General features: G+C 40.5%; 1 protein-coding gene across 1 annotated transcript in view; it reads right to left on the bottom strand.

Moving 5' to 3' along the window:
- Window positions 1-26,940, bottom strand: part of stk17a (serine/threonine kinase 17a) — a 38,353-nt gene that overhangs the window by 7,596 nt on the left and 3,817 nt on the right. The window contains exon 2 of the mRNA XM_017479565.3: window positions 8,919-9,131. Within this exon, the coding sequence (XP_017335054.1) occupies window positions 8,919-9,131 (213 nt within the window). The remainder of the gene's footprint in view (window positions 1-8,918; window positions 9,132-26,940) is intronic.

The raw sequence follows: 26,940 nt of genomic DNA, 5'->3' as shown, positions 1-26,940 counted from the left end.
TGGCAAGCATCTTTAGTACTTAGTAGAGCACCCTTTTGCTGTTATGACCTGCTGTAAACGAGATGCAGAGCTTTGCAGCATTCTTGAGGAATCTTGGCGATTCCTCATAAGCAATGGCCTCCAGTTCAGTAATATTATTGGGTTTGTGTGCTGCAACCGCCTTCTTCAAATCCCACCAGAGCTTTTCTATGGGGTTTAAGTCAGGAGGCTGTGAGGCCCTGTAGAATCTTCCAGGACGACTTCTGCAACAAAGCCTTGGTGGAATTTGAGGTATGCTTGGAATCATTGTCCTGTTGGAAGGTACAATGACGCCCAAGCTTCAGCTTCCTCACAGATGTCATGACGCTTTCTCCTAGGATTTCCTGATACATCAATTAATCCATTTGCCTTCCACACGCTGCAGGTTTCCAGTGCCAGAGGATGTAAAGCAGCCCCAGCACCATGCTTGACTGTGGACAGAGTGTTCTTTCTTCATTCTTCTTCCTCCAGACATACCGCTGATCCATCATGCCAAAAAGTTCCAGTTTTGTTTCATCACTCTACAGAACAGAATCCCAAAATGTCTATGGCTTATAATGTGTGGTGGTGTATATGTTTTTTGAGCCGACTTTTCTTGTGCTTTTGGGTCAGTAGTGGTGTACGTCTTGGAGTTCTGGCATGGAAACCTTCTGCGTTTAGTATGCGCCATACTGTGCTCACTGAAACCTCAGTGCCTGTTGCCACCAAGTCTTGCTGCAGGTCTTTTGCAGTCACTCGAATGTTTTTCGAAACCTGCCTTCTCAGAATATAATCTGGTTGCAGCTGTTGATCACTTCCTTTTTATGCCCCATCCAGGTATTTCATAAATTTTCTACCCCTAGCCAGTTCAGGTATTTCATGTGTTCCAGCTCAAGCACACCTGTTGCAACTAATGAAGTCCTTGATTAGTTGCATCAGGTTTGCTTGAGACAACACCTGTTTTGCATATTTGTGCTGTTGTGAGGGATTCTATTCAGGCGTTGAATAATTTTGAGACTGGAGAAGTCATTATAAGTTGCATTTTCAGTTGAATTTGGGGAAACCACTTGAAGCATTCATTGTGTTGAACTATTTCAATTGCTTTTGTTTGATTTGTTCATTGCAAACAGCTGAAAGTCTGTACATTTTGACAATAAACCTGATTTGCAATTTGGGGTTGAATAATTTTGATTGCAACTGTACCTATACCAATTGGACTCACATCACAATGTACATCCTGTACGATCAGTGGATAATCTCCCCTGGATACTGTAAATTTGTACCCAAGAACTGCTGCTGCAATTGTAAACACTGTCCTGTGCCCATATTCACAATAAGCTCATTCTGAACACCCTTAGTACTGTGTGTCTTTACTCTTCTACACCTGCATACAGTAATGATTTATACATTAATCTCACTAATCACTGTCACCCAGAAGAGGATGGGGTCCTTTTGAGCGTGGTTCCTCTCATGATTTTTTCCCCTCATGCTGAGTTTTTTTCTTTGCCACCATTACCTTCGGATTTCTCTTTAAGGATCTAAATCTGTATGTTGATTTATGTAAATCTGCTTTGTGATAGTTAAAAGGGTTACAGAAATAAAACTGAATGGAATTGATTTTAAATCATAAGGTAGCATGTATATTTTTATATTAGGTGATAAAAGGATAGTCAATATAGTCTTTCAATTTAACTGGGACTTCTGGGTGAGCACAGGACCGGTTTGATTTTTAATAGCCTCTTTTCTACCTTACTAATACAGAAGGTCACTGACTACTCATAATCACTAATTATATATTAGTATATATAACTACTTGTGAAACAAAAACAAACAAGCAAACGAAAAAGCACTTGATGTCCAAAACAACATGTAATCTATCAGCTATCCAAGCTAGATCATTTTTGTTCCTTATTAGGGCACAAAAGGAGATTTTTACACACCTGGTACATAAAGAGTATGCTATATACAATAAGCTACAGGTCACACTATGTGTGTAAATGTGTATTTTTACATTACCAGCAGATAAGGCCAAGCTTACTAATGTGCTTAAAATGACATCATCCAGTGCATCCAGTGATCTGATCGGAATCAGACTTTAATCAACATTGGTCAACGTTGCCTTAACTTTCAAATGAGCAACTCAGTGTTTAACAAACAACAGGAACAGCACCTCCCTAACACTAATAAAATTGACTTGTAGGGAAAAGCAATTAGCACTTGACCAGCTAGAGATAATGGATTTTAGAGCTGGGCAAATCCATCTGGTTCCTCTAAAGATTTAAAAAATGCAAACGCTCCACTGTGAGGTTACAGTAATTACAGCCCAGAAATGCCCAGCCAGGCCGTTAGACTCTAAACACCAGACTAAAAGGAGAAGGGAAAAATGAAAATCTGGCCAAATCATAAGTAGGTCACGTTTTTGGCTGGGTAAGGGCACGTCCGGGCACCACAGTACTCCAACAGCATGGAGTTAGCTTTCACTAATTTGAATGCTGTTCACACACACACACACACACACACACACACACACACACACACACACACACACCCCTGTAAGATGCCTTTCAGTGCTCTTTTAAATATGAAAGCTGTTCTTGTACAATAAGTGTCTAACAGATTACAAAGAGGAGTGAGCTTCACCAGCGAATCTATTTCTAGATCCTGCTGCTTACTGTCAAATGAGTACAGCATGTTGAGCCTGTCTGAGTAATTAATTGCAATTAGGCCTACATCAAAGGATTCCTTGATGCTAGCCACAGAAGCAAAGCTTTACAATCTGTAACCCAGCTGGAAAACACAGAGAAGATTACAAGGAAGCGGTCTTCTTAAAGTCCACCACTAAACCATTTATGTGTATTAGGAATTGCATGCCTTAAATATTCAGAACTGGCCGCTTCAGTAAATATCCTCAAAATTAAAAACAGGCTTTAATTAAGATCTGTGTGCACGGCCGTAACAAATACATTGCATCCCCAACACCTGGAGTTAAAATACACAGCTCTATGGTATGTAAGGAATACAATAGGACTTGCTGTAATAGAAAAATAATCAATGATGGGGAGGTTTGATCCGGACCGACTGATGCAGAGTTGCTGTTACCACCCCAAAGTTGCTCACTTTTCTACAACAACAAATCCTGATTTTTTATTATGCTTCTTATATCACAATTTTATCCAAACCCATTAAACGTCATGGAACATCCGTGAAACCAGTTAGTAACTGTTCACTCACTTTAAACAGAACAGTAGTTCGCTCACCAGCATTTTTTCTCTTTTGAACTGAACACAAAAATGCAGCTTGTCATGTTACTAAGAAACCATAAAGCCCTCCCATTATCAAGCTTAATTCATGTAACTTAGTTACAGCTTTACCTCCGAGTGTTATAACGCACCGACACTGTAGACTCCTTCAAATATGGTGAATAAACATCTCACTGAAAACATTACATAGATCAATTAAACGTTGTTTTTTTTAAATCTGTTTATGAGTAGCATCTACCATACAAGAGTCTGTGTTGGTTCCTATTAGAACAAGCATTATTATAAACATTGTGGCCAACACTACTATCAGAGCTGCTGTTATATAAAACGTGAGCACTTTGAGCACTCAGAATCTTGAAAATCAACAGTGCAGTGGAATAATTAAGGATAATGGCCACTGTGTCTCTTTAGATAATTATCAAATCTCATAGCGACCAGTATAAACACTACAGAGCACCATATGATCACAGTTGGGTCATCTGAGCAGGAGCAAGACAAGTGCAGCTGCTAAACCCTACATTTTCTGGGCGTGACTCATGTTTGCGTATTCCCCATCCGTGAAACTCCTTCACTATACACCCACTGCATTCTTCTAGGCAAGGCTTTTAGGCTCACATATCACCTGTGGGCTGCTGCAGCTGCTCTGCTTTCTCACTCAGGGGCAGGAAACAGCTGAATGAAGATGCACAGACACAGCGGATACATGTTTAATATTGCTCCTCTGTCACCATGCTGAGTGAGTTCTGTGCATGTTATAGTATTAAGTGCAACGCAGAAGCAGCAGTTGCATTGTTTTGCTGTTTATATTTCTGCTTTGGAAAGTCTGCATTGCACCAAACCAGAACTAACACGCATCGAACACATCCACAGTTCAGTTGTCTATTATGAAGATAAATCAATAGGATATTTTGTTCAGTGCATCCCAAATCACATATTTACATGTGCTATTCTACACCATGTTGTAGTACAAATAGTGTGAGTAGTGTGTTCACACTGAAAATTCCAACAAGAGGAAGTGCACTTCAAGTACACGGACAATGCACTTATTAAACTGGAAGAAAAAAAAAAATAAAAAAAATAATTTAAAAAAACGAAGCGTGGAATGCTGGATACTTTATGCACTCAATGCTCACAGCTCTGCTTACGTAGCGAAAGAGGGGAAGGGCTACCAGGCGCTGACACTGGCTCAAATTTGCTTAGAATTTAAAAAAGGACTTGTCATGTTGGGCATAAAAGATATTGTTGACAAACAGTAAACTGAAGAGACATTAATTTTTGTGGACTCTGGGTTTTCTGCTAACGCTAGCGGCATTGCATTGCATGCGTTTGACATCACTTGCATCGACTGGGAAATGGCTTACACTTCCACTTAGTTTAAAAGAGTTAGTGTTCCATTTGAGACAATACTATCCTTTTAAAATTCATACATTAGATGGTAAAGTACATAGTGTAAGTCCATAGTGTATAGTATGTCATTTGGGACACAATTTAGGTCAGTAGTACACAGGCAGGTTTTTTTTTTATTCCTTTACATACACCACAAACAATTAACAAAAATTATACAACCGCAGCATCCATAAAAACTTTTGCACATGTAAGGAAGCTGTTAACAACTATGCCATATGGGAGCTGCAGTATACAGAGCAAGAGCCATGCATGGTCCAGGCCTTCACGTGCTACTGCACAACACACTGACATTATGAACTCTCAGCTGGAGTCCACAGTGCAATGAGGGCACTTTACTGAGCCAAGGCTGATGAAGTCCCCCTCAAAAAAAGCCACCATTAACCATGAATAGGCTTCTATCATTGTGGACTGACCCAACCAAAGCCAAAGTCCCCTTCCCTCCCCTAAATCGCCCCAGTGCCCCAAAATAGACCCAAAAGTGGGGGGAACGGGATGAATGAAAAGGGTCTAACAACTAACTGTTTATTAGGTTTGCTCTCATTTAACATGATGGATTTGCACAAAAGCCCAATACATTATGGCCCATTTCCTGCACCGCCCAACAAAGACCTTTGATGAATTTCTGTTGATTTTTCAGCCATAGGATGGACTACGTTACTTTTAACCAATCTGACTTGGCTGATGTTCATAAAAACCTGGTGTTCCTTCATACATGCAACTACACAGTACATTACATATACAAATGGGTAAACCTGGATGTTGCATGCTCTTAAGGTTTAAGAGTTGTAGAAGGTGCCAAGTGATGGCTAGGTGCCAGAGACTGAGGGGAAATGTCCACTCTAAGCTAATTATGGGTGAAATCTGTGTTTCTGTTCCATTTGCACACAAAGAAATGCTAAAACCTTCTCATAAACTCACATTCCTCTCTCAGTGTTTTGAGAGTTGTTTTTTTGTTGTTGTTTTAGGTGACTTGTACTGCAATAATACGTAGAAATATTCTAATAATACCAGAGTTGATAAATGATATGGGTGATCAACTGGAAAGTCCAAATTCCAATTCAGTGAGCATCTCTCATCACCAGCTGCTGTTAGGACATGGCTGTGAGACTGGGCAGATGATGGACTTCAACTAAAAAGGAACTGACCGCATGCCATTTACTGGTGGGAGAAAGGAAATGAGACTGACCCTACACAGAGAGAGGTGTGCTGAAAGAGAAGTCATGCTGCGCTATGAAAGAGGCTTGCAGATGACTCTGAACAGACATGGAACAACCTTTAGTACCCACAGTATATCTATAGGTAATGTGAATAAATATGATTAATTCTGCTATACTGGTTATTCGATTCTTGCTAGCAATGCAGTCTATAATCTTTTGTTTAGGAGAACCTGTCTTTGGCCAGTGTAAACAAGACAAATCAAGCCTCATGCAGGTCTCTCAAATCCAAACAAAATGAAGATGAAGAGCCAATTAAATGGTGCTGAAAAATGGTCGAGAGATTTATATTTCGAATATCTGAAACAATAAGCTGTTTTTGCACTGCGGCAAGATGAGCCTGTGGTACATCACCACTTTACTCCTGAAACTCTTTTCTCTGGGTAAAAATATTGGCCTCTTTTTTGTTTCATCGTTTCATTTCAACTATATCATCTATCTCCATTTCAACTAAAAGCTCTCGGATAAAAAAACTAAAATAAAAAAATATTATATATATATATATATATATATATATATATATATATATATATATATATATATATATATATATATATATTTTCCCCCCCATCAATGAATGTAAGCCCTGAAACCTTTCCTATTATTATTATTATTATTAATGTAGTCTAAAAGAGCTGCAAGCTGACTGCCCAAATATACAGCACCTCTCCTTCTGAGCCAACAATGTAAACTATTATAGGATTTTCAGCACTTATTGCAAACAATTTGCCATTTCACATTTTTTATATTATTTACTGGCTGTTCTAAAGTAAAAAATAAATAAATAAATAAATAAAAATCCATATCAGTCCAGCAAACACAATGTATACATAAAGCTTGCATGTGTGATTTAATTAAGCAACTATTAGGATTATAGTGAATGCATATACCAGAGTCCACCTACTAACTTTTTACCTACACGTTTCATTTCCCTCACCACAATCTCTCACATGTTCACATCCTCTCATCAAGCAGGCAATGGCTTTACAACAGTCTGTGCATTGCAGATTCAACTAATTGTAATGACCACTATCTCTCTCTGTCTGTGTGTGTGTGTGCGTGCGCACGCGTGTACACGTGTACAGAGGGCCAGTGCAATCACATTGGGCACTGGGAAACAGGTCACCCAGCATCGAGGAAGCTGTAGGGCAAACATATGCAGTCTCACTCATCTTAATAATCATCACACACTATGCTATCTGCTAGTTCCAGTGTAGCCACTCATAAAAGCATATAGCAAATGATATTAATAAACTATTTGTTCATTATCATTTGTTAACGATAAGCCATATTGTGGTTTTAGTCACATGTTGATCATATGTTACAGCTCCTGTAACTAGAACTGCACAATATGACAATATGGTATCAATATTGGGATTATATAGCATGGTATACATTTCTAAGTATCAGCATCATCACTTTATTTGTTGCTCATTGTAAAAAGACACTGACTGGAGATTAAAAACTAATTTGCAACCATTATTTTACATTTTATTCCTTTGCTTTGTGAAATACTTTTTACAAATCTCTGAACCCATAGTGACCATTGTTGGCACTTTGATATCTCAGCAAATTTCTAGATTGTGATATACTATATACAGTGTATCATGAGGATGTCTTCATGTACCATTTTGCCACATCACCCACCCTTATTTATTAGTCTTACTAAAAACATTATAATGCTGCAAAACCACCTAGTCTAATAGATTGTGTGAGCACAATAAAACCCAAAAAAGCATTGCTTTATGTTCACTTACAGCTACAATCAAAATTATTCTACCCACATTGCAAATCAGGTTTATTGTCAAAATGTACAGACTTTCAGCTGTTTGAAAGGAACATATCAAACAAAATCAGTTGAAATAGTTCCACACAACGAATGCTTCAAGTGGTTTCCCCAAATTCAACTGAAAATGCAACTTATGATTTCTCCAGTCTCAAAATTATTCAATCCCTTCAAGGCAAGCATCTTTAGTACTTAGTAGAGCACCCTTTTGCTGTTATGACCTGTTGCAAATGAGATGCATAGCTTCTGGCAGCGTTCCTGAGGAATCTCACCCATTCCTCATGGGCAATGGCCTCCAGTTCAGTAATATTCTTGGGTTTACGTGTTGCAACCGCCTTCTTCAAATCCCACCAGAGATTTTCCTATGGGGTTCAAGTCAGGTGACAGTGAAGCCCTGTAGAATCTTCCAGGACTTCTTCTGCAGCCAAGCCTTGGTGGAATTTGAGGAATAATTGGGATCATTGTCCTGTTAGAAGGTCAAATGATGCCCAAGATTCAGCTTCCTTACAGACAGCATGATGTTTTCTCCAAGGATTTCCTGATACTTCAATGAATCCATCTTGCCTTCTACACGCTGCAGGTTTCCAGTGCCAGACGATGCAAAGTAGCCCCAGAGCATCACCAAACCACCACTATGCTTGACGCTAGACAGTGTGTTCTTTCTTCATTCTTCTTTCTCCAGACATACTGCTGATCCATCGTGCTGAAAAGTTCCAGTTTTGTTTCATCGCTCCACAGAATATAATCTGGTTGCAGCCGTTGACAGCTTCCTTTTTATGCCCTGTCCAGGTATTTCATAAATTTTCTGCCCCTAGCCAGTTCAACTATTTAATGTGTTCCAGCTCAAGCACACCTGGTGCAACTAATGAAGCCCCTGATTAGTTGCATCAGGTTTGCTCGAGACAACACCTGCTTTGCATATTTGTGCTGTTGTGAGGGATTCTATTCAGGGGTTGAAAAATTTTAAGACTGGAGATGTCATTATAAGTTGCATTTTCAGTTGAATTTGGGGAAACCACTTTTGACTTGTTCACTGCAAACAGTTTAAAGTCTGTACATTTTGACAATAAACCTGATTTGCAATGGAGGTTGAATAATTTTGATTGCAACTGTATATATCTGTGGCATTCGGTACGTTATAAATGCTGAATTGCATTTTTGTCTTAGTATAAATGCATTCGATTCAATCGTCATCACAGAAAGTACTGCCAAACAAATCATGAGGCTAAACAATCTCTACAAGTATATACTCACAACTCTAGAACAAGCACCATCTCACTGGGCATCTCATAGACTGCGTGCAAGTTGACCACTCGGTGGCAGGATGATGCCAGCTCCAGCACAGCGATCTCATGAATGATCTCCGCTCTGCAGTCCTGGCCCTTCCTCCTCTTCCTCATGAACTTGGCAGCATATTCTTGACCTGTGGTCTTCTCGACACACTTCTTCACCACTGCAAACTTCCCCCTGAGAGTGAGTAGGAGTGTATATTGGTTAGCGAAGTGAGAGACACAAAGCTCTCACTGCATATTCTGTATACGACAAATAATAAATTCTGAAAATGGAACAGAAAATGTACACCAAAGAATGTAATGGATAATGCTGATCCATTAAAGCAATAACAAACAAACAAACAAACAAACAAACAAACAAAAAAATCACCTTAAGACCTGCTGGTAAAAGATAGCTTTCCTTTGCATTACATTAACTATTGTAGGCTACAAACAGATGCTTTATTTAGAGTATTATTTCATGCATTGAAAGAAGAGCTAGAGGGTGGTTAAAACTGTATTAGGTGGGGTGACCAATTATATAAGGATGGCACACTTGTTATCCTCAAGGCTGAACGTGCTTTTGTCCCACTTGCATTTTTAAGGAATGAAATCATTAACTGCCCAAGTCCTCCCTTTTTCCCCCTCACAATCAAGTACCCACTTTGTGGTGGGTGACCCACTTTTAGATAGGATGTTTAAAAGGTGAGACTCTCTCTCTCTCTCTCTCTCTCTCTCACACACACACACACACACACACACACACACACACACACACACACACACACACACACACACACAAACACACACAAACACACACACACACACAGACAGTGGTTGTTGCCCAGGGGAACCTTTTATATATTGAGATGACATCCCCTGCTGAGATTTATTATGCCCTTAGCATCCTAACTAATAATTTGCCTCAAAACTGTTATACCATCCACAATTAAGTATTCGGTATCAGGGGGAGAAAAAAAAAGTAATTTCTATGCTAAAAGAAAACTAACCGACACAATGGGCCATTCATGATATAGTCGATTTAAACCATCTCTGTGTGAGAAACTGACCTTTCCACTGCAATGCTGTTGATTTAACCTTGTGATAGGCTTGGTGTTTTGTTCAACAAAAAGACTTCCTTTGAACTGGAAGGTGACCTTGGAAGAAAGCAGTCACCAAACAAATCCCTACTTAAACAAGTGTGATTTACAATGCAGCAACGCACTATGGCTGAACGATTCTGTGCATGCATGACCATGAACACACTACCTCGCTCAATAAGGCACAACATGATTAAATGTTCATCCTCAGACACACGTGGGTTAGTGATATGATGGCTCTTCTTTCAGCAACTTCAGCTTTCAAACATGCAAGCAAAGGAAGGTGTTTTCATGGGATATAATGACCGCAGGATTGATCTGCAGGGTGCATTTCAGCATTTCCCACTCGCAGTTGGATACTGTATGAACTTGATATGCCAGTCTTGTTTCTACGAAATACAAGAAAGTGCCAATCCAGTCATCGACATGCATTTGAAATAACAGAAATCATGCTGCTGGAACAACGTAGCTTGTATCCAGTTGTTGGATGGACAAGATATCCATTGTTCCTGTTTATTGGTTTGCATATAATGTCAGTTTGACAAATAGTACAGTATATGCAGGAAAAAAACAATTTTTTACAGTATATTAATTCCCCTAAACTTTTAAAATGAAAGTCAAGGCTCCATGGTTTTCTCCAACATTCTCCAACAAGGCTCCAACATTATCTCTATGTATACATGATTTCTAAAATGCTACAATGATGTGTAACTGCATTAATGTGGGGTTCTCTTCCTGTAATGTCGAACATGTTTGGAGACACTTATAGGTAGATCTCCTCCAAGCAGAATATACTCCCTTTATAGTCTTATTATTGTGCATATAGACTTCTAAGGGCTTCTTTCAGACAACTCTTGCACACAGCTTGTAATATAGGTAGAAGAATCTTTGGGTTCATCTTGATAAGTGTGACTGTGCTGCTGAGTGTTGGGCATGTAACAGACTAGGGTAGGTTCTATAATGGTATTATATTATAGACTATGGAGTAGCACAATGTAGCTGATAGGAAGCCAATCCAAATTTCTAATTTTCTAATTTTGCCCAGTGCTGCCATGGACTTGCCTGGATTCCAGGTTAAATAAAAACAAACCTGAAACATTTAAGATGTAATATGTAAGGGAAATATACTTTGTATATTAAATTGGCCAAATCAGCACAGTTTATTTTAAAAATCAAGTACTTGACTACTTAAATCCCTAATATCCTCTAGATTATAGTATAACATGGTGCTGCATCTGCTTTTCTGGTGGTAAGCCATCCCGTGGTCCCTCTTGCTCCCAGACAGAAAAGGCTGCTGACAGCACTCATGTGAGAATCATGGACTCAGGGCCCACAGGAAACATCCCCCAATTTTCAGCCCCATTCTGTCTGCCTCAGTAACAGATTTACTACATACAGCTGCCACTGCCTTCCTCTTTGAAACTATGGAAGGTAGTTTTGTCGACATGTCTGTAATATCGTTTTAGCCATATTTCGCATACCTCTTTCTAAATTGTTAATGATTGTTCATCTCTATTCTAGAGGATCAAACGTTGGTGCCAACCATCCAGTAAAACACCAGACTGCACTATAAGAAGTGTTATTAGTCCATTATCAACTGAGAGTGGATGCACTGAAATATTTGTTTTGCAAGGAGTAGCTGCATGATTGAATACTCCAGAGGTTATCACATTTAAAAATAATTTTTCAGACTCATCTATCTATCTATCTATCTATCTATCTATCTATCTATCTATCTATCTATCTATCTATCTATCTTCCATTCAAAGAACACATTTTTATTAAATTCATTAGTTACATTAGTGGTATACAGGAGCTAGAACACCTCTTCCGTTCATTTGAAAATCTAACAGGATTTTATTGACCTTGACTGCACAGTTACAGCGTGCCTTCACTCCTATAGTAGTGTGCTAATCTGACCCCTGCTGCTAAAGACTGGCTCCTTAAAAACAGGAATGCCAAGTCTAAATGTAATAAAGGAGCGTCTCTAATCCCCTTACATAAAACCAGCCATTCCAGAAGTTTGCAGCTAATCAGGCAAGGCATGGCCACTGCTACAAAGACCTCACTGCTCAACCATGAGAAGAAATTGGGCTTTGAGGTGAACTGGTCCATATGCCTTCTTTTTTCCCCCCTCAGCCAAGCCTTCATGATGCTGTGAAGCCTGTAATTGGCTTTTGCCAATTACAAGATGATGTTTGCATGAATGGACCAAAAATCAGATACCCAGGACAAGCAGTTTTTGTGTTTGGACTATTAGTTTAAAAGAGTATTCATAGTTATCAGGCAGAGAAGTTGTTCAACAACCAGAAAAGAAAATGACTGATATTCCACCATTTTCTCCCAAAATTGTTTTTTTAAAACCACCAATTCCCACCTACTAGCCAGTTCTTCCCTTAACAGGACAGCAACCAATCCACTCCTTACTATACAGATTAATTATAATGACCATTAAGTATCTTTTTCCCCACCAGAATCAGAAACATGCAGGTATGTGTAAATATAGAGCAAATAAAGTCAGGTGCAAAATTGTAATAGAACTATTCAGTTACCTCACAACCCATTGGGCAGCTGAATCACTCTGTTGAGGACACAGTGTTTTACCTTAAAAATGCAGAATGATATTTATATTTGTTTCCCTTAGTCTGTATTAATGCACTTGACTAGCTAACTCGCCACAAGTTATTACCATATGTTAGCGATCACATTTTAGCTTAATCATTTAGGTTGCCTAGGCTACAGACTCCAGCCCAAAATGCGTCTGGGCAAGCACACTGTCGCTTTTACGTGCATGGTGAACCACCTAACAAATTTATGATTTATCCACCTCTGGTTTGGCTAGATAATTCTTATTATTGTGAGGGATTCAAAATATGCTATATATAATATAATACTCCGTTTACCCAGCAAGCGTGAAGACTTTAAATGGCTGGGAAGACAGCCTGCGATTTTGCAGATTCTACAGTGTCTTTAAAAAGGCTCACAGAATTTATTTGGAGAAGTGTCAGCACATTTTCAAAGCCAGTGGCCTCATACAGACAACACCCTGAAAGAGATGATTTTCATGTGTGCAGCTGTAGGGTTGACAGAAGGGCCAGAGTCTATAGAAGTCTGCAATCCTAGTCAAGAAACCATACCAACAAGTATTTTAAAAACACTTGCTTGACCATCTTATAATTTTTGTTATATGATGCTTTTGCTGGACTCAACCATTCCAATTTAACACAGCATTAAACATTAAACAGTGGAACTGCACAATAACCCAGATCATTACTTTCACTAACTCTTAATGGATAGCATGTACACAACACTGAACGTGTCATGGCATTCACGTATTTAATAAAGAAAAAGACAGGATTTCTTTACATACCAGGACCTTAAATATTTTGTCTCATTTATGACAGACCTCCACACAAAGACACATGTCCTGCTAAGTAAGACAACAGTCAAAGCAGACTTTAATCTTAATACAGAAATATGCATAATAAGGAATGTAAAGAATTAATTTTTGAAATATACTGCTCCATGCACATAGAGGTCTAACCTGTTGAAGAAGCTCATTTGTAAACTCTACTATTGGACAGACTTCCATCAACTAAGAGCAACAGGGACAGAAGGCTTCTGAAGGCTTTCAAATGAACACAAGAGCCCTGACTCCTACTCTTAAATAAAGGGGATCAATAGACGACAGTAGCTCTAAAAGCAAGCTTTAAGGATGCTGACAGATGGACTTGGTAAGTCTGGAGCTTGGCAAAGAGCCTTTGGCAGGGATATGTTAGAGACATGACGTCAGGGCGGTGACATTCTGACACTATCCAGCTGAAGTACATCTCATTCACACTTACTAGAGAAAACCCGTAACTACATGTGCTGCCTGTTGACAATGCAAAAAGTCAAACGATATGGTGCAGAATGTCTATTCAACTACACGGCTCTGTGAGCAAACACAAAGGTCATCAGGGTAAAGTTCAGGCTGCAAAGCCTAACAGGATTGTCATTAATTTACTGCTTTGCAAACGATCTTCATGTAGTAATGCAGCTTACTGATCCAGCTGGCCTGAGACCATCTGAACTAGGGAAAAATCTGGCCACCATTAGTTTTTTTGGATAAAGGAGAAAACAAATTGAATATTTTTGGCAAAAAAAAGTTATGCTGTTTCTATATTTAATATTAAATACATCAACAAATGAAATACATCACTTTTCAAATCAATTCAAATAACAAATTGATAATTAATGAATGCACTGTTTCCTATATTTCCTGCACAGTTAACTGTATGATGTACTGTACAAACAAGTGCCAATAACTCATTTATTGTTGCCAGGGAACACATAACTCCTCATTAATGGGTTATATCACCAGAGTCTTAAAAAAAAATTGCCTTAAGTTAGGGCCACCCCTTGGGTGGGTGGGTCACAAGGAGCTGGTTTACTCATTTAAACAACCACTTAGACTTCTTGCTGTAGGCAAGGAATCATAAAAAAATAAAATAAAATAAGCAAAAAAATAAATAAATAAATAACCCCACCACAATACATATTACCACCTAGACATTACTAATTTGTTCTTTTCATACCACTATTTATTATTATACAAGATTGAGAAGTGATCTCTCAGAATGCAGAGAAGGCTCTTCACATGTGTGTGTGTATGTTCTCCATCTGCATTTTATAGTTCACTACGAAAGTAGTAGTAATGAATTCTTGTAATCCAAAAAAAAATAAATAAAAATAAAAATTCAAGCCAGAATTTCACTCCATCATAGCCGAGTGTTCTTGGGTAAACAAAAAATAAGTTTGCTTGTGTACACTCTACACACAATCGTATCAGCAAAAGGGCTGTTGTTCATGCTGCATTAGTCGCCAAGAAGGTAATAAGGTAACTACAGTCACTTTGACAGGAGTAAAAGAACCTTATCTCAAGTACAAAACCACAAAAGTATGACCGAAATCCCTTTTTGTGAGAGGGGAAAACGCTCCCAGACTTAAACCAGAGGGTTGTTTACTCTATGGCTATGACAAGAGGAATTAATGAACTCTGACATGTGACCTCAACACACAGAAAGAGGCAGCTATTCACACAGTCTCCAGGCACACAGGCAGACATTTTCTGAATACTTTGAGAAAGTGCATTACCTCATCTGTGTCACAGAGCAAAAGTTTTTATATGTGCCTGTGTCCTTTCAGCACAGGGCAGTAATGATGGAGGAAGGAAAAAGGAAAAAGGGAAAAGAAAAAAAAAGGGCACTGCTGTAATGTAGTGGCAGAAAATCACTTCCTTCTAAGATTAACTTTATTGGCTTCATTCCTAGGTAAATTTGCTAAATGGAAAAACCGCTGGCATGGAAAAATCATTATCCCAAACGACCAGGACAATCAGATTTCATATTGTATCTAATTTTATATTTGTATTTGCCCAAATAACAAGTTCAATATCCAGAGAAAAACAAAAAAACCCTACTTCTTACTGACTTGCAAAGTAAAAGTTTTCATTTGCTTTGTAGCGGTGTTTAAATTTAACAAGCTTCATGGTGGTTGTAATGCACCTTGATACTGTTACTACACCATGCACTCCTGAATCCACCTGCTGCACTACACACATCAGCAGAGACATGATCTGGGTGTCAGATGAACAATTTTTAGTACATGGATTAATTAGTGTGCATGGAAAACGTCTGGGTTACGCATGTAACCCTGTTCCCCGAGAAGGGAAGGGAAGCGAGATGTTGCTTTTAGCATAAAGCTATGGGAAGCACCCTCACAACTGACCGGCATCTGACATTCCTCAATTTCCTCATGGATGGTGTGCTAGCGTTCAACATGGTCTCTACAACCTCAGTTGTGAGACCAAAATCTTAGCTGGTGCCCCTCAGGGGCCAGACCCACAGTTTCCACAGTTCCGGCCAAGAGTGATAAATCAGCCCTCCGGCTTGAGACAGTAGATCCCTGCGCATAGGAATCTCCCAAGGAGTGCAGTCAAGCAGGGATATTATCTCCGAGAACCATAATCGAGCTGGCCAATAAGGTGCTACTAGCAGCAGACTTGGCGACCTCTCGCTAGAACTTGTGGGAGCAGAGCGTTCAGGGGAAAAGCATATAGATGCGAACTCAACCACATGTGCACCATGGCGTCCAGCCCTGATGGAGGAGGAGTGAGGGTGAACCACAGCAGCCAGTGTGTTGTCTCCTCGGAGGCGAACACATCCACTTGGCTGAACCTCCACCACATGAACTCCACCACTTGTGGATGAAGCCTCCAACCCCTGGGCCTCAGCCCCTGCCTTGATAGGATGTCTGCCCCCACATTCCGGCTGCCCAGAATGTACATTGCACTCACTGACAAGAACCATCCCTCTTCCCAGAGAAGAATTAGTTGTGCCTGCCTGATCAGAGGGCATGAATGTAACCCTCCCTGGTGGTTATAGGAGGATATAGGAGACCACCGCTGTGCTGTCTGTGACAACTAACACATGGTGACATCTTAATTGAGGAAGAAAGAACTTCGGTGCTAGAAATATGACCCGCATCTCTAGGCGATATATATGTGCCACTCCAAATGAGGGCCGCTCCAAAGACTGTGAGCTGGACAGCGATCCAAGACCTCACCCCAGCCCATGAGGGAGGCATCCGTCAATACCGTCTAACGATAAGGAGATGCCCCTAGAGTGTGACCCGAGGCTAGAAAGTGGGGTCACCTCCAAATTCTCAGAGCACGTAGGCACCGCCAGGTGACACTGATTATTCTCCGTCCTTGGACGAAACCCCCGACTTTTCATGTCTCATGTGCAATAGGCCCAATAGGCCCAACGTTGGCTGCTGCTGCCATAAGGCCCAACAGACTCTCAGAGACTGGAGGGGATGCCCAGACCCAGCTTTATCTTGCTCAATGTTGATAGGATTGACCCTACACGTGTTGGGGATAGAAACGCTCTCATCATAGTAGAATCCCATATAACCCCTAGAAAAATTGTGGTCAAGCTCTGAACTGGACCTGGTAACTCTTTTCTATGGTAGACAGAACCCATAGAGACACATTTGGCAGTAGTTTCCATGCTGCCAGATGGTCTTTTAGTGACGTTAACATTTCCACATTCTATTGGAGGGAAAGGATCAGATTTTTGTTGGTCTGTGACAGCTCGCTGACCAGAGAAGACTGAAAACTTGGGCCGACCTTGGCTAGGGGAGGCCCTACAGTAGTACAGGGGGCTATCTGCCCTAACAACCTCATGTCCCCTGATACGTCCCTCCATGGCCCATCAGGACCGCTCCTTTTATGATCATTCTCAGATCAGGCCTATTAGCAAGCTGCGTCTGTGGCCGCCGGGTCCCCCTGGCTCTCCGCAGAGGGAGGCGGGCCACCACACTTGCCTTCTGTGCGTCCCTCGCACTAGCGCTGGCGAACTCCACACGACGGGAAGGAACTGGCTGAACGCCGCTGTTTAGCTTCGTGAAACCAATCGGCGATAGCAGTGCGGAAGGTTTAACAGAGGCATCCAGCAAGGAGACCTTATCTTTGTCCCCCATCCATGAGAGGTTGAGCCATAGGTGCATCTCCGCCACAAGCTACCCATTGAATGGCCGATATGACGGGCCGTTTGCTTGATTGCCCGGAGAGACAAATCTGTGGCACGGCGCAGCTCTGCCACTGCCTCAGGCCCAATTCCCTCCCCAGTGTCGAGCTCACTCAGCAGGTCTGCAACACTGCCATTGTATGCAGTGACCCACAAGCAAGACCCGCTGCCGCATAGGCTGAGCCAGCAAAGCTGGCCCCCCTAAATTACCTGCCGTCGATGGAGATAAGTGGCTTGCAAGCATCTCCTCCAAATAGCCATGCTGCTCACTCCCCATGACAGCAGAGTAATCAGACGTCGCGGGGTTATAAACACGGCTAGTGTATGGTTTTCCCCAGAATCGTGATATTTCATCATGCACTTCTGGAAAAAAAAAAAGGGGAGTTTTCTGCGGTGTGAGGGAGATTTATTTTCACTGGGGAGGAAGCACTCATCCAGCCTGCTATGAGTCACTTCCTCTTCCCCGGACCAGTCTATATTTAGCTTTTCAACTGCCCTAGTAATCACCTCAAGCAGCTCTTAATATGTTTGAGAGCTGCTCTTGGCTCTTGGTGCAGTGGCACCCCCTACTGGCTCCTCAGAGTCAGCGAGGGTGTTTTGGCTTTCCATAGCGGAAGGAGGAGCTCCAAAGTCAGGCGGAGCGCTGGACCCAGAAAACAGAGCACGAGATAGAGCCACGCTTGTCTCTGGCTCCTCTTTCAGATCCATACAAGAGCCCCAGGAACTGAGACCCAGGTCCGCGAGGCTCTGAAACCCATCTCCCTTCGGCCGAGAAGAGAGCGAGTCGCGAGTGGAGCTGCCTAATTTTAAAGCATTCACAAAGCTCACAGTCAGACCCCTCAAGGGCTGCTGTGGCATGCTCCATCCCTAAACACTTCACACAGAAAGTGTGTCCGTATCCCCCCTGACGAGACAGGAGCAAGGCATAACACACTTCCTGAATTCTCTCTCGCTCATTCTTTTTTTCTTCTCTTTTTTTTTTTAAAGGGATAGAAAATTCAAGAGATTTTTGAAAAGAGAGAGAAGAAATGAAGCGACACAAATGACCGACATGCAGTCTAGCTGAAGATAATAAGGTTAACAGCGGGGTTCACAGGTGCCGTATATACACGCGACACTCTTAATTCCCATGTCACCTGATCACGGCAGGCATATAAATTGGGCATGATGTTACACAAGCTTCAGACGCCAGTCACCCGCGAGGGCACTTCCCATAGCATTATGCTAAACGCAACATGGAGTTCCCTTCTCAAAAGAACATGGGGTTCTTTTCAGAATCAGGAACATGCTGGTTTGTGGAAACACTTACAAAACTGAGCAAAATAAAGCCCACCGCAAAACTGTCATCTAACTCTACTGCTAGCACAATTGATCATCTCAGAAAAAATAAAGATGCTAGCGAGACTCAAATCATATCTTCACTTAAGATGGAACACCACAGCTCACAGCTGATTTTTTTTTTTTTTTTTTAATCAAAGTCGCAAATGCAACGTGACATTAAAACTTTATCAGGAGAGACTATGGCTACACAGCTGCCTCCTCTTTTGGATGTCATATAGGCTGCTCAATCATTTTTCTTAGTCTGTAGTAATGCACTTATCTAGCTACCTAACTTACCATATGTTATTGCAATACGTTATTTGTCACATTTTATCCTAGTCAATTGGGTATCTTGGCAACCAAAACGTGGGACTGAGCAGGATACTGGAGCTTACATTTGCCCTGTGGGCTAGCTAATGAATTTATCATTTAGCCACACCTGGGGAACAAAGTAATCTTGCTCTGACCATATCCATAGTTTAAAAGAAAAACCTGTAGCAGAGTCATAATTGTTAGATTTTGGTGTCTATTTCAGAACTGGTTTAAAGGTCATCTGCCAACATAAATTGAATAAACATTATATGACTGCCTCTTCAAGTTTAGCATGGCATTCTCCATGTGTAATCAATGGGCGTCACAGCTTCTTTCTGACACTTGGTGAGGAGCAAGCATGGCAGTCTTCCTCACCAATGGGCCTCAATAACAAACATAGCTTTCACATGGCCACCCTCCCCTTCTCTTCCCTCTCAGCATTGCCATGGTGCTCCGCAGATGTTGCCATCGGAGCCTGAGACCCAAACAAAGTGAGAAGTGGAGCAATGATGTCATGGTATCCTGTCTCAGCTGTCAGGCCTGAGACAGATCCTTTCTGTAAGAATAGGAGATGGGAAAGGAAGAGGGGGGCCTGTGGCGTAAGTGAAAGGGACCACACTGCAAACATCCGACAGGCCCTTAAACCCCATCCAGAGATGGAACTGCACACAGCGGACTTGAGATTTACGAGGGAGGGTGAGACATTTTCAGCTGATGACATTCTACTTTAGCTGATGGCCAGACTAGGAGAAGTACAGGCTGTAAACAAAGCCCTCCCAAATACCTATGAGGTGTCTGACCTTAATTAAAGATGACAGATTCTGTTTTATGAACAGCCACTGAAGGCTCAGATGACCTCTAGATTGCTTTGTGAAAACATGAGCAATATTTAAACACACTTTAGCCAGGGAACTCATTTCTGCAGTCAGATTCTTTGCATGACGGATAACGTTCCTGTAAAGGCTTTATATAAAAAGAGACTTCATTTTCTTCACTGGATGAGCTATAACACAATGACATTTGTGTTCATCCATTTTTGGAATCTACAAAGAAAAGTAGTTAGAAACAATTCTATTTTGGGAGAGCTGTATAACCTGTGACATAATAGCTAATATTAAATGTTAAAACATTTTTTTTTTATTATTAATTATGCCATTAGCAGGTGGTTATCAAAAGTTTTGTTTTGCTTAATACTGAATGACAGCTAGTGTGATAAAATGCATTTTTAAAACAGTGTTGCCTAAAGTGATACTTAAAGACACATTAGGTAACATTAGTACTTGCACAGGGATTATCCTAAAGGTATGCCAGTAGTGTTCAGCAGCAGTGTTGGCACTGCAAGCTTGTACAAAAGCCTGTGGGTAGTAAAAAAAAAAAAATAATAATAATATTAATACTTTTTCTTTTTTTTTTTTTTAAATCAAGGGCTTGGTGTGAAATTGGCAAGCAGCCAAGTAATGATCAGGACAATGTAGAGCTTCTGCTTAGCTTCAGGGTTGGAATTTATTTTGCGATATTCATCAGCTGATAGTGCATTTTCCTTATCTAATAGTCTCACATTAACAATTAGTAAAGGAGTAGAACATTACCAAATAAACACCAACTAAATACAGGGTGTCCAAAAAGTTGCCATTAAAAATTTTATTTTTTCAGATAGCCTTTAAGAAGAAGAAGAAGAAGAAGAAGAAGAAGAAGAAGAAGGTATTGAAAATCATCCTCACGGCTGGATCGGGAAGCTGTTGCAAGGTTGTGATGGACTTTAACAGGAAATATGGCGAGCACATCACACACCACACTGATGTCAAAATTATTAACAAATTTTAAAAAATACTGGAACTGTTGCTGACCAATGAAAGCACAACCGATGTGGTGCTGACAAACATAGTCCCCTATGTATGGAGACTTTTGGGACACCCTGTAGTTATAGTCTCTGGTCCATTATGAAGTCACAACAAAGACTCCACCCTTCATAATAGGAATTTTATAAGTCAACATTAACAACCATTTGGAACACAAGAACACCAAAGCCTGCGTTTTACTGTTGAACAATCACCGATACTATTCAGACCCAGTGTTCTCGAGATAGGCTCTGGATCCACAGTGACCTTGTCCATGATAAAGCAGATACTGAAGCTAAATGAACGAATGTTTATGTAATCTGATTCTATATTTATTTAAACAAATACTAATGCACAAGCCATGGGCTTTTACCTTATATTGCATAAAACTAAGTAATTTCAGGAGAAAAGAGTCCAGTTTGGAACCCTGCATGGGGTTCGTCACTTAAGTCTTAACCAGAATCAGCTGTAATGAGTTCTCTAAACACATCTGGATTAACTACTAACTGTGCAGTTGTACAGTGTAAAGTATTGGCTGTTTGCATGGGGCGTGTGCAATGAAATAGCAGTGAACTGTTAGCAAGGCTTTTTAGTTGTGGGCAAGGCATCAGAAAACAATAAAAAGAGTAAAAATAAAAATGAAAACCACATACTACTAGTAGATTTTCGAAGTGTGGAACCATGGACACATTCAGCTAATATAGCCAAAAACTCCGTACGCGAGGGAGGAGGAGTTGTGTGATGGTTTGCTTTGCCGGATTCAACCTGGAAACATGGCAGACGAGTGCAATGTCGGGGACACATTTTATAGAGGTGTAAATGAAATGTGGAAAAATAAAATCAAGGGAATGGTAAGTGAAACGATAGTATAAATTATATAAAGGAATAATGAATGAAGAAAAGCTGAAATGCAACAAGGATGGTGACAGCATGCTTAACTAGGCACCAACGTTCTCTTTTGTTACATGGAGTGTTAGTATGTCCTAGTACTTGCATACTTGTTTGCTACACACTCAAAAGTATGTACTATTCTTCACAAAAAGAGTACATAACTTTTAGTGCATAGTTTAAGTAGGCCAATTGGCATGCAGCATAAATCTTCATTTAAAAGTAAAAGTATTTCATTGCTAAACTAAAACATTTGAGCGGCTTCTATTCAAGCAGTGGTAATGCAGTCAAATGACAGGCTGCGATTTAAAGCGGTGTGCCCTGCAGTGTAAGAACTTTGGAACATTAGATATGGCTTACCAAATGTTTGCACACAAAATTATACATCTCATTTTACAAAGACTGGTTATCTCTGAACAAATAAACTTGCGTCTATTCTCTAGCAAAGCATAATGTGTTTCTATTTCCTACACACCAGGCAAAGGCATTTTAAACTAAGCTTTTTGGCGAGGGACTGCACAACATTATAGTAGTGATCTGACAGGACTGGGTGTTCCCTGGGCAGTGGAATGCAGTGTGACAAGCCTGCAATTATCCATATTTGTAAATCTAGAAACCACATAACCACTCTGATTTCACCTCATGGTTTATATACGGTGGGTTTTAGTATAACAGAAGAATTTTCCCAGCAGCATAGACCAGTGACACTGGTACAAAAACTCCACAAAAAAATAACTGAAAAACAAGGCTGGACAAATCATAAATCCATTATCTAGCCCACTATCCAAGTAAAAACTCCAGTGTGCTGCCCAGGGCCATGTCTTTGTTGCCTGGAAACCTAACTGACTATGATAAAAAAAAACAAAAAAAAATGATAAATTCCGCCAAGGTAGCTAGCTATTTAAAGTCATTAATACAGGAACAAACAAGTCAATGTTGCATTCGATTAAAACATAACTTTGGAGTTTCAAACCTCCGACTAGGAAAAGACAAAGAAATGCCCCATCAACTTAGAATTCCTACCCAGAACAGTCATCTCAACCCGAGTTCAGCATGTGACGTCACAATCAACATGACTGCAGAATCAATTGTAAACAAATGCCGCTTTTCCACCGCAGGAACTTTCCCCAGGAACTAGGGACTTTTGGAGGTACTCAGTGTGTTTCCACCGCAGGGACCAGGGTCTAAATTAAGTTCCGGGTAAAATTTTTAGCCCTCTCAAAGTCCCTAATTGGGAGGTGGTACTTTTTCAAAAGCCAGGGCCTTTGGGGGGCGCTGAACATTGGTTGGTTGAGTGAGTGCACACAGCCTTTTTTTCCTTTTTCAGCCACCATTTTTAAAAGTCTGTTGCGGTACGTACAGTAACAGCTGTTTATTGCGATTCCAAACAACACAATGGAATTTCTTTTAAAAAATACGACCGATGGACCAAGGTTTAACCCTTAATAAGTATTTATGCTGAGGACGAAATACACCTTTATCCAAAGATTAAAAAAATTAATTTGATTCTGTGATCAGGAATCTAACCTGGGCCGTGGAAGTGAGAGCGCCAAATCCTAACCACTAGACTACCAATTCGGTTGCAGTAAATGCTCTCCAATCAGAGACTGCGACATGTTTTTATCAGCTGAGCAAATTATTATTACATCATTAAAATCAGCTTAATTTGTATCAATAATCAATTTGATTGTAGCATACTTCGAGGCTTCATATCCTCGCCAAGGGCTTGTCGTGCGCAGTCATACGTCACTGGGCTAATTTGCCTAATCTTCGCGGTACTTTAGACCGCGATGGAAACGCAGACATTAAAGGTCTTGAGGAACCAAATGGTCTCATGGAAAATGTTCCTGAGATTAACCGGTCTGGGTAATTTCGGTGGAAAAGTAGCTAAAGAAACACTTCATTATTTTATAGGCTTCTATACAGTGCATCCGGAAAGTATTCACAGCGCTTCACTTTTTCCACGTTTTGTTATATTACAGCCTTATTCTAAAATGGATTAAATTAATTATTTTCCTCAAAATTCTACAAACATTACCCCATAATGACAATGTGAAAAGTTTGTTTGAAATCTTTACAAATTTATTTAAAAAAAAAAAAAAAAAAAAAAAAAAAAAAAAAAAAAAAAAAAAAGCACATGTACATAAGTATTCACAGCCTTTGCCATGACAATCAAAATTGAGCTGAGGTCCATCCTGTTTCCACTGATCATCCTTGGGATGTTTCTACAACGTGATTGGAGTCCACCTGTGGTAAATTCAGTTGATTGGACACGATTTGGAAAGGCACACACCTGTCTATATAAGGTCCCACAGTTAACAATGCACGTCAGAGCACAAACCAAGCCATGAAGTCCAAGGAATTGTCTGGAGACCTCAGAGACAGGATTGTATCGAGGCACAGATCTGGGGAAGAGTACAGAAACATTTCTGCAGCATTGAAGGTCGCCATGAGCACAGTGGCCTCCATCATCCATTAATGGAAGAAGTTTGGAACCACCAGGACTCTTCCTAGAGCTGGCCGCCCGGCCAAACTGAGCAATCGGGGGAGAAGGGCCTTAGTCAGGGAGGTGACCAAAAACCCGATGGTCACTTTGACAGAGCTCCAGCGTGTCTCTGTGGAGAGAGGAGAACCTTCCAGAAGAACAACCATCTCTGCAGAACTCAATCAATCAGGCCTGAATGGTAGAGTGGCCAGACAGAGGCCAGACGGAAGACACTCCTCAGTAAAAGGCACATGACAGCCCGCCTGGAGTTTGCCAAAAGGCACCTGAAGGACTCTCAGACCAAGACCAAGAAAAAGATTGAAGTCTTTGACCTGAATGGCAAGCGTCATGTCTGGAGGAAACCAGGCACCAGCCATCACCTGGCCAATACCATCCCTACAGTGAAGCATGGTGGTGGCAGCATCATGCTGTGGGGATGTTTTTCAGAGGCAGGAACTGGGAGACTAGTCAGGATCGAGGGAAAGATGAATGCAGCAATGTACAGAGACATCCTTGACGATAACCTGCTCCAAAGACCTCTGGACCTCAGACGGGAGTGAAGGTTCATCTTCCAACAGGACAAAGACCCTAAATACACAACCAAGGTAACAAAGGAGGGGATACAGGACAACTCTGTGAATGTCCTTGAGTGGCCCAGCCAGAGCCCAGACTTGAACCCAATTGATCATCTCTGGAGAGATCTGAAAATGGCTGTGCACTGATGCGCCCCATCCAACCTGATAGAGCTTGAGAGGTCCTGCAAAGAAGAATGGGAGAAAGTGCCCCAAAATAGGTGTGCCAAGATTGTAGCATCATACTCAAAAAGACTTGAGGCTGTAATTGGTGCCAAAGGTGCTTCAACAAAGTATTGAGCAAAGGCTGTGAATACTTATGTACATGAGCTTTTTTTGTTTTTTATTTTTTAATAAATTTCAAACAATCTTTCATGTTGTCATTATGGGGTATTGTTTGGAGAATGTTGAGGAAAATAACGAATTTAATCCATTTTGGAAAAAGGCTGTAACATAAATTGTGGAAAAAGTGAAACGCTGTGAGTACTTTCCGGATGCACTGCACTAGTATTTGTATATATACATACACACACACACACACACACACACACACACACACACACACACACACACACACACACACACGTAACATACTAGTATTTGCTTTAGATCAATCAACATACATATTTGCTTATAAATCTGTAACAGTGACTATACAAGAAAATATAAGTAAATATACATCACAGTTAGCTTGCTAGATTCTTGCTAACAAAGGCGATCATGGAGGCGTCCGCGTCTTCCACCTCCCCTTTGTAGATCGAATGCACACAGGTAAAAAAGAGACATAATTACAAGCTCCAAGTTAAGTCGAATGCAGGATTAATTCCCACATTGGGAATTACATGCTTAACCATGAGGTGATTGTGTTAGCAAGAGGTTTACACATGACAGCTTTATACTGCACTTTATTTTGCTCGGTTTAGTATGTCATCCATCCAAGCTAATTAATCAGACTATTAAAAGCTGATGTGTGTACCGCAGCAGGGAGTGACATTCTGAAAGAGTGGTGTGGACTAGTGTTACAACGCTGATGTGTTGCATCCAAGATATTTTGTTGAAATAAACACAAAGAAACAAAGAAAAACTTGTTTGGTGAAAGTCAATAGCATTTTATTTTTCTTTCTTTGGTTGTTGAATGAGAAGGCAGAAATAAAATAATAGCCTAGTCAGCCCAAAAAACAAAGAAAAACAAAAAAAAGTCTGCTCATGTAAAAAAAAATAGATTCTAAATATTCTTTGTATTTGCAGTTATAGAAAACCTAACCAATTTCCACATTAATGCTCAGTAGTCTAACACTGGGTTGTATTGTCATCATGCCTCATAGGTTTCCAGACTTTAAAAAAATACCAATCATTCTCAAAACATAAATCTGTTCCGGTGAGCAGGAACACTGCAAAAAAGTATCAATTGACGTTCTTAACAACTTTGCACATGACTGATGGTTTTACAATCTGGCTGTAAATATGTCAATTAGTCTAATCCCACGGGTCTGCCCAAAATCCAGACAGCCTAACATTTCCTCCCCACTCTGCAGGGACCAGCGAAGTAGATCATTAAACCAGACTTTTTAGCACCATATACAGTACAACATTAAGGCCTTTTGTTTTAAGCCACCCCAAACATATGAAACATACCCACAGTGATGGATGTTTGAGGTAGATCTAGACATATTTATGTTTTTGGCCTCACACTAGCTCTCACACTAGAAAATGAGTTCAGTGGAAAACATGTCTAGCATGATGCTCCCAAAATATCAGGTCATAGAGGAAACATGTATTCAAAAGGCTCTACTGCAAACTTTTAAAGATATTTAAGAACCATCCCAATTCCTTTAGCGGACCCACTTTAAAGCTTTCAATTTCAGAAAAAGATGTGGGCACACACTTGTGCCATCCCAATAAAGAAATTAGACTGAATG

Source organism: Ictalurus punctatus, chromosome 1, assembly GCF_001660625.3.
Source record: "Ictalurus punctatus breed USDA103 chromosome 1, Coco_2.0, whole genome shotgun sequence".
Lineage (NCBI taxonomy): Eukaryota > Metazoa > Chordata > Actinopteri > Siluriformes > Ictaluridae > Ictalurus > Ictalurus punctatus.
This window is presented reverse-complemented; position numbering and strand designations above follow the sequence as displayed.